Source organism: Folsomia candida, unplaced genomic scaffold (assembly GCF_002217175.1).
Source record: "Folsomia candida strain VU population unplaced genomic scaffold, ASM221717v1 Fcan01_Sc002, whole genome shotgun sequence".
Lineage (NCBI taxonomy): Eukaryota > Metazoa > Arthropoda > Collembola > Entomobryomorpha > Isotomidae > Folsomia > Folsomia candida.
Genome location: NW_019091194.1, coordinates 6515274 through 6526068, shown reverse-complemented (window position 1 = coordinate 6526068; position 10795 = coordinate 6515274). Strand labels below are relative to the sequence as shown.

Sequence of the window (10795 nt, the reverse complement as noted above, 5' to 3'; positions counted from 1 at the left end):
GATGTCAGTGATGCATAGCGTGATGAGTAAGAACGTGTTATGAAAATGATTGAAATTTTATGGGAAAACTTGAAAATTTAAATTCCTTCACCTTAAATTACTACACTACTTTAAAACCCATTTCTTTGTTTAACGACCATTACAAATTAGCCTGAAAAATGATGTTTACGCTTTAATCGTCTCGATTTCAATCCAACTTATTAAAACTGCAAACAAAGTCTACTCCCCAAATTCCCTGATGGTGGTGCAGTGCATAAAAGTAATTAACAGATTGCTTACGAGTTTCATGGTGTTGCTCATCTCGCGATTAAAAATTAATTATTCACGACGTTGTTGGGCAAGTGTATGCGTTGTATTTCCCATACCGGCCACCGGCATTTTCCTTTCTTTTACATACATCCATATATAATCGCCCATTTCCCTCAACTCAACAGCGTTTTCTTTCAATCTCATCGCATACCTTTAATCCCATTACATTTCTTGGATTAACTTGCAAATTTATACGCACCGACTTGCTGCAGAGTTGCAGCACTCCCAGATACATACAAAGTAGCAGAGATATAGCGACCACCCACAGTTTTTGTCTAGTCAGGCCCAGTACATACATATATGCATTTGTATATCTTGCGAGTGTTTACAAAATCGAATTAACCGAATAAATCTGAAATGCAAAATATGTATTTGAGTATTTTTTTGCAAATGCAACTTTTTCCCGACGTGACAAGAATATTATTCTTATTATTACACTAAATATATAGACTATCTACATATGCGCACATGCCTGCGAGTGTGACTAAAATATATACACAAGAGTAGATTTTTCTGCATTTTCTGCATGTTTTTTTTCTTTTTGGAATCTCTTCTACGAGTTCTACCCAGGGATAAAATGTGCTAAACTGCGAGTGCAGTAGTGGGGAGTGAGCTGGATAGAATTCTTTCTTGGCTTTTGACATGGAAATGTTTGTAGTTTCGTGGGGTAAAATGCTGGAAGGAAGTCAGAGTTGCTCTGCCGTCCAGTATATCACTCCCTGATTCGGGATCAGAAGCGTCCAGTAGACGTCCGAGTGGCCATAAATTAGGGGAGAAAGTTGAGCCGGCTACCTGCATCTGATTCAAATGGCTTCATTTACATCCCTCACCAATCCCTGCACCACATTACGATAGGACCGAGTTCGGACATTGCTTTCATTCTTTACGAGCATTTCCTGCCTTTCGCTGGCTTGAAGTGGGGGAAATGGTCACTCTCCAGCCATTCGCTAAGTCCAAATTCGTTTCCAAATCAAATGCAGGATTTAGACGACAATCTCAAATCATTGTAACAAGAAGTTGTGACTTTTATAAGTTTTATTACTTGTCCAAAAAATATATTAAATGGCTCCGTGAAAAAAGCGTGGCATATTGGTCGAAAATTATGTGAGTGTAATTAACCTTGTTTTATTTTTAAATTCGTAAAGTTTTATTTCATTTATACAAGCGAAAAAGTAGAGAACTGACTTTTAATTCGTAACTCATGAAGCGAGAGCTTGCTGTATCGAGTATGCAGTCTCAAGTGGGAAAGAATGATACATGTGAACTATTTTGAACACAAAGTCTCAAATGCTCAATTTCCCCCATCTGACAGAGTTCGACTGAACTGATGGAACGCTACAAACGGTCGCCTTATGCTCGAATATACTTTCCATGGCGTTATGGCTTTTAGGAAAATCAATAGTTTCCTACACTAAAGGCTTGTTTTTAATATCGCCATTTTTAAATTGTTCAGATATGGATGCATGTGATATGCATATTGTGTGACCAAAGCTCCTTCAAAGATGACCTTTTAAAGTTGAATTTCGAATGGGTAAATGCATATGTACATGATGAGGTTGATGTTATTGGCAAGCCAAACAGAAGCATACTTAATTAATTGCCAGTAATCAAGTAATTTAAAGGTACTAGAAGTACTACGTGCTTACATACACATACATAATGTATAAGGAAAAATTTACTTGATCCAATTATCGGCCATACATGTACTTGCATAATAATTAGAAGAAGGAATAACCGAACATCCATCCAATCTCTACCAGTCTTGGACCACAAATTAGTGGTTATGCACGCGGTTAGTTTTTATGCCTAGTAAAATATTTTTTTTTCAAAGATCAACCACAGCATCCGCTTAAGGCAAAATATACATGCATATTTATTTATGATGTACAAACTTAAGGATGGAGACAACCTTAGACTAAGGGTACACAGCAATTTATTCATAGTATCCGTCCCGTAAGCGTCAATGAATGGAAGTTATATTTTTAGAATTTCATCAAAGGTTAATAAAAATGAAGGTGTACTTGCATTATTTCTCATTTGCTGGTTATTAACCAAGCTCAGCAAGTGTTTATGACGATGGGGAGCTTGCACTGGAGAAGAAATGAATTACAAACTTTTACTCCAGCAAACAGGTTTGATTACAAAATTGGTGACGTGGTGTAATTTAATAAAAAAATTTATTCATTGAATTAAATAATAGCACGTAAATATTCACAGTACTAGGTGTCACAAGGACTGAAAATGCATTGGGGAACGGTTGAGGATGGACCCAAATACATTTCCTTGTGAAATAAGGATTACTTATACGAGGAAAAGTTAGCATCAGCCGAAAAGATATCAAGGAGGCGCAAACTTTGGCTCAATAATTACCAGCAGTTTGTTTCTGATAATGACCTCTCCCCCCCAGATTAAAGATTTACTTTCCAGGTTAACTAGATCAAACAGTTGGATTTCCTATAACTTCCAAATCCCGCATTGTTTTTTCCTAGCTTTAAATGAAGAGACTCACATGTTTATCTTTTCATACAAGAAAGAACTGATCCAATTAACTTATCGCTGCATATCCCGTTGAAGACCATGACGAAAACTAGAGTACTATTAGAAACATGTAATGCATACTTGTGCACACATGATTTGATGTCAAGCAAATTAAACCAATAATTGTACCAACAAAGTTCGATCGATAAGCTCATGTTAAAAAAATGGTCACATTAAATGGTGAAAGCAATGAAAGTGTGATCATACCCTTTTCATCATCTTACAAGTGTGTTCACTTGCCTATTTACATACATATGTACGCAGCTAATGTATACACAGCTCGCTAATAATACAAATGTGCATAGCTAATCAAGGAACAAGACCATCCTTACAGCATTTGTATATAATGTCCTGCTTGCATAAACATCCCAGGATAAATAAAAACCTGACTGTCGAGCCTGTTATACGCAATAAGGGGATTATTTGCGAACTCTCATTTTGGCGATGTGATGAGCATTTGTTTATGACCGTGCTCATGATTATTACAAAAAACTGATCGAACCATACACACTCTTCCGTTACGTGAATAGCACATTACACATCTTGCGTGCAGATGGTTGGATTACATATGCATGGCATGGCTAATATGTACGGGTAGAACGGGTAGAACTCATTAGTGGAATATTATGGGATGGATTATTTCTTACAATCTCTTTCACTTTCGTACTTTCTCCTCCTGCTGCGGAAGGAAAAATGTGCTGTGGTGACAATTTACAAGCTCAGGCTAGGAATGTGGCTCGTTTTGAAATGGTAAGAAATTGTGAATTACTTATTGTGAATCATTAGGATTTGTTAAATACATATATCGATGACAAAAAATTGCAAAGGTAGTATGCACTTTTGTCCTGGTTTTTGCTGCTCCAACCTGGGTGTACATGGATATGGAATATCCAGACCGAAGCAAAGACCGTAAGTATTTTTTTTTACCCATTTTTAAATTTAATTGTAATTAAGCATGGAAGATTTGATTGCATCTTATTTCTCGTATTGGTTTCAGACGCCGTGCTTTATGCTATTTTCGTTGGTGGAGCCACGATTGAGCTTGCTGTATCCACAATTCTTTACACTGGAACAGAGCAGGTATGCATTGTTTCTGATAACTTTTTAGAGCCATTTAAAACTCAATTTGAAGAAATTTGTGTATATTATTCTGATTCTGTGTATTTAATTTTATCAAAGGACAACATTTCAAAGTGTGCGACGTGGTTGTCCATAAATGTCATTGGACTTATAATGTGCACTGTCGATACTATAATCACCATAATTTCAACACTTGATTTGCCTCAAAGTTTGCCAAAAATTATATTCAATGGATTAAATTACTATTTTCTCTTCATTGTAAACTCGTACATGAACGAAATAAAAGGAAATAAGCAGTTGCCAGAATGTAGTCAACCCGTGCTGTATTTATAAGTATTTAGCTCTAATCGTTGTGACAATTTCGAAGTGGAAGTTTCATCTGCCAGATTACATGTGGAATAAAGTACGGTTTATACAGGTATTCTTGAGAAGTTGGATACCAAGTTTGTGCGAACCACCGTATGTAACATGTACATAAATATGTAAATATACAAGTCGCCAAGATATGAATAAACAAAATTATATGCGCATTTGTTTGTATCTTGCTTAACTCTTTCCTTCGTACAAAACACAAGTAAATGCATAAACTGCTGTACATGGTTAAGAGACGATAATGGTATTATTTTGTAGCGTCGCCACCAGGTTCAGGCTCAGGTTCAGGCTCTGGCTCAGGTTCGGGGTCTGGGTCCAGTTCTTCTGTTGTAGTTTCGTCAGGGTTATCTGTTGTCGATCCCACTGTTGGATCTTGTGTCGTCGTAGAACCATCATCGCTGGGAGGACCGCATAATACCCACTGCGGCAGAGAGCCTGCGCATAAAATATTTCATAATTGCATTCTACGAGTAGAATTTGATGTCATTATTACCCTATTAACAAATACCATTAAATCAAACTTACATTGACTTTTAGCTATATGAAATATTTTTGGTTCTTTCTTCAAAGTAGTCATAGCCAGACATTTTCCAGAACTCTTTTGTTTTCCGGCTCGCACTTTCTCCTCATATTTGAGGACCTTGTCAGTCCATGGGTACAGAATTTCGTTCTCCACCCACTCCCATTTTAATTCGCACATGGAGTAAAACAAGTCGTTCGAACCGACCCAAAACCCTGTGCTACCGATTAGTTCTGTGCGTACAGTACAAAAAATGCAATTCAGAATTTTGTCTGGAAATAATAATGTTTAAAGCGTAAAGGTTAAGGGCTGTTCTGACCATTTGATTTTAACCACTTTTGCCAAGCCGTGAAAAGTTTATTGGCCTGACTCTTTTTAATATGTGTCATGACCAACGGTTCTCTTCCTTGGTCGGCACAAAAGTCTGGAACTTCTGGGTTAGGTCTCTGAAAATACGGAGAATGTCAGCCGTCAATGGGCAATTCAAGTTAAACATTTAATCAATTACCGGATAAGAACTTATACATATATCAAGTCCTCCTCCTAAATTTGCAAAATTTATACACTCGTTCTTCCTCAAGTGAAATGTGATTTCTAGAAACAAAATCGAATAATGTACTTAGTTGATGATACTGAAATTCCTTAATAACACATTTATTTACTTGTACCTTCGTAACTTTCCATGTCGCAGCGTGTCCCTTCTAAGAATTGACATATAAAACTTTTCTGCTCGTAAAAGGAATCCTCGTCGCCTTCCACGTCTGTCATGACGAGTGCTTTCTCTTTGTCCTTCGTCCAGTGCAGCATTACATTGTTTGTGGTACACGTGGAATTTTCCTAAAAGTATAAAATGCATACCTCTTTGTATATTTATCTATAAATGTGCAAATATGTCTGAGTAAACAAGTGGCAGATTAATCATCTCGAACCTCTCTGGTCGATATGCCTTGTGATGTGAGCCCCCAGAACGTATGATAGTTAAAATCATCTTCTGAACCTGAAGTGTACTGCCATTCCTGTTCGTGACCATTGTTGGTACCCAATCCAGAGATCCAGAACGTAGTCTTCTCTTCGCTAAATTGACCAGTTTGTGATTCTAAAAAATTTGAGCAAACGTTAGTAGTCCAAATGTCGTTGGGGTTTGTAAAAATAGAGTCATTGCATACTAATGAACGTTGCAATCCTAGCTATGTCCGTGGGGCTCTTAATATTTGCAAGTTCGAGTCCAAAATTGTGGCAGACTAACAAAAAAAAACAATTTAAAACCTTGACTTGATAAAAACGATTGTGTGTTCTCCTAACTTTTAGCTGCCTTATTGAAGACGAGATCCACGGCAGGTGGAATAGTGAAAAACACAAATCTAGAATCATTCGCCATTTTTACTATGCTATAATTTCCACAATCTTCTTTCTGCCATCCTTCTCTACTGCAAATTAGTGAAAGATTGCGTGCAGGATGTGGATCTATTGCTGAAAGATCCTCGTCTGTGCAAATGGTTTGAGGAGGAGCTGGAGTTGCTGGAGTCGTAGCGTTATAAGGATTTTCAGTAGTTGGGGTATCAGTAGTTGGGGTTTCGGTAGTTGGTTTCTCGGTGGAGGGTCCACTTGGACCACATATGGCCCACTGTGGCAATCCGCCTATTTAGAGAGCGGTCAATTTGCAAACCCTTAGTTATCGAAAATTTTTGTGCATGTCTTACACGGAACGCGTTGCAAATGGAAAATTTTTGGCTCCTTGATTAACGTAGCCATTGCCAAACATTTCGCATAGTGTTCGTGATTTCCTTTACGAACTTTGTCTCCATATTTTAAGACCTTGTCATTCCAAGGATCCAAAATCACGTTATTTACCCAGTCCCAGTTAACAGTGCATGAGGGTCGGAACAGACCGTTAGCAAAAACCCAAAAGCCAGTCGTGGCACCGAGGAGTTCTATATGCGGGGACGCAAGAAAATGGTCACTGGACGACCCCATCCAACTGATAATGCAAATGATAGTGTGTTTTATTCGTATCAAACCTTGTGCTTTGATCCATTTTTGCCATGCAGTAAAAAATTTTTCGCTCTGCCGTTTGGTCATACCACTAATGTCCAATACCTGCCTACCTTGACTTTCGCAAAATCTTGGGACTTCAACGTTGATTTTTGGAATGCCGATACAAATGTCCTTTCCATCTCCAAGATCCAGCAGCAGTTCACACTCTTCACTTTTATAACTCCATTCTCCAAACCAAATTTCTACAATAGTTTATAAGATTATTTGATGCACATGTAAATGGTCTCAATTCACTGTACGACAGATATCTGAGTATTATTTTACCTTCCACGCTATTGAGGTAACACAAGCTTCCCTTAAGAAATTGGCACATGAAGCTTTTTTGCTCATAAAACACGTTGTCACCTTCTACGTCCATCATCACCAGTGTTTTCTTCCTTATCATCGTGTCCTGAATCCAATGGATCATTACGTTGCTCGCTTCAGTGGTGGCGTTTGCTGTTGTTTCTAAACTTTTCGGCGTTAAACCCCAAAAAACATGGAAGGGCAATTCGTCTGGACTAGGAGAACTATCGGTCCAGTAGCTGTCATGATTTTCATCCGTGCCAGCAATCCAAAAAGTGGTTTTGTCATCCTTGAATGGATCTTGATTCGATTCTGTTAAATATTATTTTTTATAAACATTATCATGCTAAAATTGCAAGTATTAGTCAATTGTGTTACTTTACTCACTCATGTAATTCACAATAATATTATGATCGAAAGGACTTTTTATAGCTGCCATCTCTAAACCCCATCGATTACATTCTGCATACATAACAGGAGTATTTTAAAATTTGAGTCGAGTGAAAGAATAACTTATCATGGCGTCGTACAAACCTGACATGGCTGTAGCGAAGGTCATTTCTGTAGAGGGTGGAATAGTATGAAATACAAATTTGGAGTCTTCCCCGACTTTTTGAATGGTATAATTTCCTTCGAGGACTTCCTCGTACCTCCAAATTGTGGTTCCATTGTTAGCCAAGTATTCTTTATCACAAATTGCGGTCAGGTTCTTTTGTGTCGGAGGTTTTGGGTCTGGATTTCCTGGAGTGCAAAGTGTCCACTGAGGAAGATCGCCTATTACATAAATATGGAAAGTGGTTCAAAATTTTAGTGCTTTGGCATAGAAGAATCATAAATTGTACAATTAAATAAGTATGTATAATTTTATGTACAAGGAACTTTTTGTAGCCGAAACACTGCTGGTTCTCTCTCTAAAACCCCGAAAGCACTGCATTTCCCAATATACTGGCACTTCCCCTTCCTTGGGTGATCATTGCCACAGGTCAGCACAGGGTCTCTCCATGGGTCCAGAATGAGGTTCGACACCCAATCCCAAGGGAGGACACATGTTGAACATCCTGGTCGAAATAAGCTATTTGGTCCCACCCAAAACCCCGTGGTTCCCCCAGCGAGACCTACGTATGTACAGACATACATCCAAATGTAGATGGATTTAAATGAAATTCTAAAATTCGTGTTTTTGTATTTCGTACATATTTAATTGTTATATGCACACTTAATTTAATAACCTTTCGTCTTTAACCACTGCTGAATTGCCGCATTAAGTTTTACGCTCTGTCGTTTGTTAAGCCGCATGTCCAACATTATTTTTCTATTTGATTCGCATAATCTTTTGGCATCCGCTAAGCTTTTCTAGAATTTCATAATTTTTACTCCATTTTTTTCAATTTGGAGGGTTATTCACTAAAACAGTAGTCGACCGTTATATTTAAATACTTGTAGTTACCTGAAATAAACTAACTGAAATATTAACATTATCCCCCAAGTCTATAAGTGGCTGTAACTCATCTCGGTGGAAATCCAAATCCTGTAACGCTTTTTCTGTAGGTACATATTCATAATTTATAATTTTCTCAATGTCCAAAATAAACCATTAATTTAAAACAAACCTTCGTCACTAGATTTGAAACAATCATGATACTTATCAAATTGACAAATAAAGCTTTTCTTGGTACAATATGCATTGTCTCCTTCAATGTCCATCATTGTCAGGGTTTTCTCTTTCAGAATGGCGTCATCTGTCCAGTGAAGCATCACCTTGTTTGCATTGACATCTTTTGTGCCCTTTAAAATGATTTTTATGTACCTTATCGTTTGCTCGCTTCAATTATCACATGCTATAAATATCAAATAGGGATATAATGTGCTTACCACTGTTTCAAAACTTTTTGAACTAAATCCCCAGAATGCCTGCATTTTGAACTCTACACTCTTTTCAGGGGTATACAACCATCGACCTGGACGAGCTTTGTCTGTCTCGCCAGATACCCAAAATGTGGTGTCCCAGTTCTTGTAATGCTGCTCTGTGTGTGTTTCGGTTTAGTGTCAAAAACAATATCAGTCGACAAATTACTTGTATCTTTACCGCTTACTCATAAATTTCACGATATTTTGCAGTCCAATGTGCGTATATATTTCACCAAGGCTCAACCCCCATTTTCGGCACTCTATGGAATGCGGGATTTGATTACCACAAAATTTCAGGAATTTTAAAGATATTTTCATACCTTCGCTAGCTATTTCAAAAGTGTCATTTATCGACCCAGGTCTTCCAATATAAACAAACTTTGAGTTGTCACTAATTCTGTCAATGGTGTATTTGTACGGCCCTATTCCAACAAGCTCCCTGAGAGGTTCGCCAGGTTTGCATTTGGCATTCAGATCACAATAACCTGGTGAAGGTGTGGTCGTGGTTGTGGTTGGTGGAGTGGTAGGGTAAATCTCAGAGGTTGTGGGAGGAGTGGTTGTGGTTGGTGGCGTCGTGGGGTAAATTTCTGAGGTTGATGGAGGATTTATTGTAGTTGGCGGTGTCGTTGGATAAATTTCAGAGGTTGTGGGAGGTGAGGTTGTGGTTGGCGTTGTCGTGGGGTAAGTCTCTGAGGTTGTGGGAGGAGTGGGTTCGGGTGTGGTGGGAGGAGGGGTGGGTTCGGGTGTGGTGGGAGGAGGGGTGGGTTCGGGTGTGGTGGGAGGAGGGGTGGGTTCGGGTGTGGTGGGAGGAGGGGTGGGTTCGGGTGTGGTGGGAGGAGGGGTGGGTTCGGGTGTGGTGGGAGGAGGGGTGGGTTCGGGTGTGGTGGGAGGAGGGGTGGGTTCGGGTGTGGTGGGAGGAGGGGTGGGTTCGGGTGTGGTGGGAGGAGGGGTGGGTTCGGGTGTGGTGGGAGGAGGGGTGGGTTCGGGTGTGGTGGGAGGAGGGGTGGGTTCGGGAGTGATGGGAGGAGGGGTGGGTTCGGGTGTGGTGGGAGGAGGGGTGGGTTCGGGTGTGGTGGGAGGAGGGGTGGGTTCGGGTGTGGTGGGAGGAGGGGTGGGTTCGGGTGTGGTGGGAGGAGGGGTGGGTTCGGGTGTGGTGGGAGGAGGGGTGGGTTCGGGTGTGGTGGGAGGAGGGGTGGGTTCGGGTGTGGTGGGAGGAGGGGTGGGTTCGGGAGTGATGGGAGGTGGGGTGGGTTCGGGCGTCGGCACTGGTGGGGGTGTGTAATAAGGAGGTGGAGGAGGAGGGCGATAGGGGGGATAATAAGGAGGAGGAGGGGGTGGAGGTCGCCAGCCCCACCCGTTTTGGCGGGGTAATCCCAAGATTGGTTTGACTACATTTTGTATGAAATTTTGTTTTTTCTGATGGACCTTATTTATAAGGTGATTTACCAAGCGAAAAAACCGTCCTTTTTTCTTAGTTTCCGAGCCTATAAATATTTTTTAGTAAAATTCCATCATTGATTAGCATGTCACCAAGTGCTAGCTAGCGTGAATGTATGTACATACTGTTCCCGGTGCTGTCTTCTGCACTTTCTGAATTGTCTGCTAGCGTTGTAGATTCCATATCGTTAGTTTCCTCAACCTTCGTATCGAGTGAATTGTTTTCGTCCTCCTCTGAATTCGGTACCGCATTAATGGGAATCAATCCCCTTTTTATCAAGTTAGTTCTGC

The 10795-nt window shown here is 39.9% G+C and overlaps 2 protein-coding genes across 3 annotated transcripts; one reads left to right on the top strand and one right to left on the bottom strand.

Moving 5' to 3' along the window:
* Positions 1–2227: 2227 nt before the first annotated feature.
* LOC110845111 lies at positions 2228–4457 on the top strand. 2 transcript variants are annotated; one of them, XM_035848572.1, is made up of 5 exons: positions 2228–2441; positions 2527–3597; positions 3675–3756; positions 3845–3927; positions 4027–4457. In XM_035848572.1, exons 2-5 carry the CDS (start codon positions 3541–3543, stop codon positions 4258–4260), a joined length of 456 nt encoding a protein of 151 aa, XP_035704465.1. In that variant the 5' UTR covers positions 2228–2441; positions 2527–3540; the 3' UTR covers positions 4261–4457. The 2 variants fall into 2 exon arrangements, with proteins under 2 accessions (XP_035704465.1, XP_021947168.1); XM_022091476.2 differs by lacking the exon at positions 2228–2441 and having other exon boundaries at positions 2463–3597.
* Positions 4458–4520: 63 nt separating this feature from the next.
* LOC118434231 lies at positions 4521–9772 on the bottom strand. The gene is made up of 20 exons (XM_035847163.1): positions 9388–9772; positions 9253–9327; positions 9032–9183; positions 8770–8944; positions 8607–8701; positions 8389–8512; positions 8032–8274; positions 7694–7933; positions 7547–7621; positions 7139–7471; positions 6838–7056; positions 6520–6750; positions 6122–6457; positions 5986–6060; positions 5749–5915; positions 5488–5656; positions 5328–5413; positions 5139–5265; positions 4825–5052; positions 4521–4734 (listed from the first exon to the last, which is right to left on the bottom strand). Exons 2-20 carry the CDS (start codon positions 9254–9256, stop codon positions 4547–4549), a joined length of 3267 nt encoding a protein of 1088 aa, XP_035703056.1. The 5' UTR covers positions 9257–9327; positions 9388–9772; the 3' UTR covers positions 4521–4546.
* Positions 9773–10795: the final 1023 nt, after the last annotated feature.

Bases quoted from the DNA above. Each gene is read 5' to 3' on its own strand.
- LOC110845111 (XM_035848572.1), top strand. From the start codon at position 3,541: ATGTGCTGTGGTGACAATTTACAAGCTCAGGCTAGGAATGTGGCTCGT. The intron at 3,598-3,674 runs GTAAGAAATTGT...AAAATTGCAAAG, and splicing joins ATGTGGCTCGTTTTGAAATG to GTAGTATGCACTTTTGTCCT. The intron at 3,757-3,844 runs GTAAGTATTTTT...TATTGGTTTCAG, and splicing joins TCCAGACCGAAGCAAAGACC to ACGCCGTGCTTTATGCTATT.
- LOC118434231 (XM_035847163.1), bottom strand. The intron at 8,702-8,769 runs GTTTGTTTTAAA...ATGTACCTACAG, and splicing joins TTTCAAATCTAGTGACGAAG to AAAAAGCGTTACAGGATTTG. The intron at 5,266-5,327 runs GTAATTGATTAA...CCGTATTTTCAG, and splicing joins TATGTATAAGTTCTTATCCG to AGACCTAACCCAGAAGTTCC.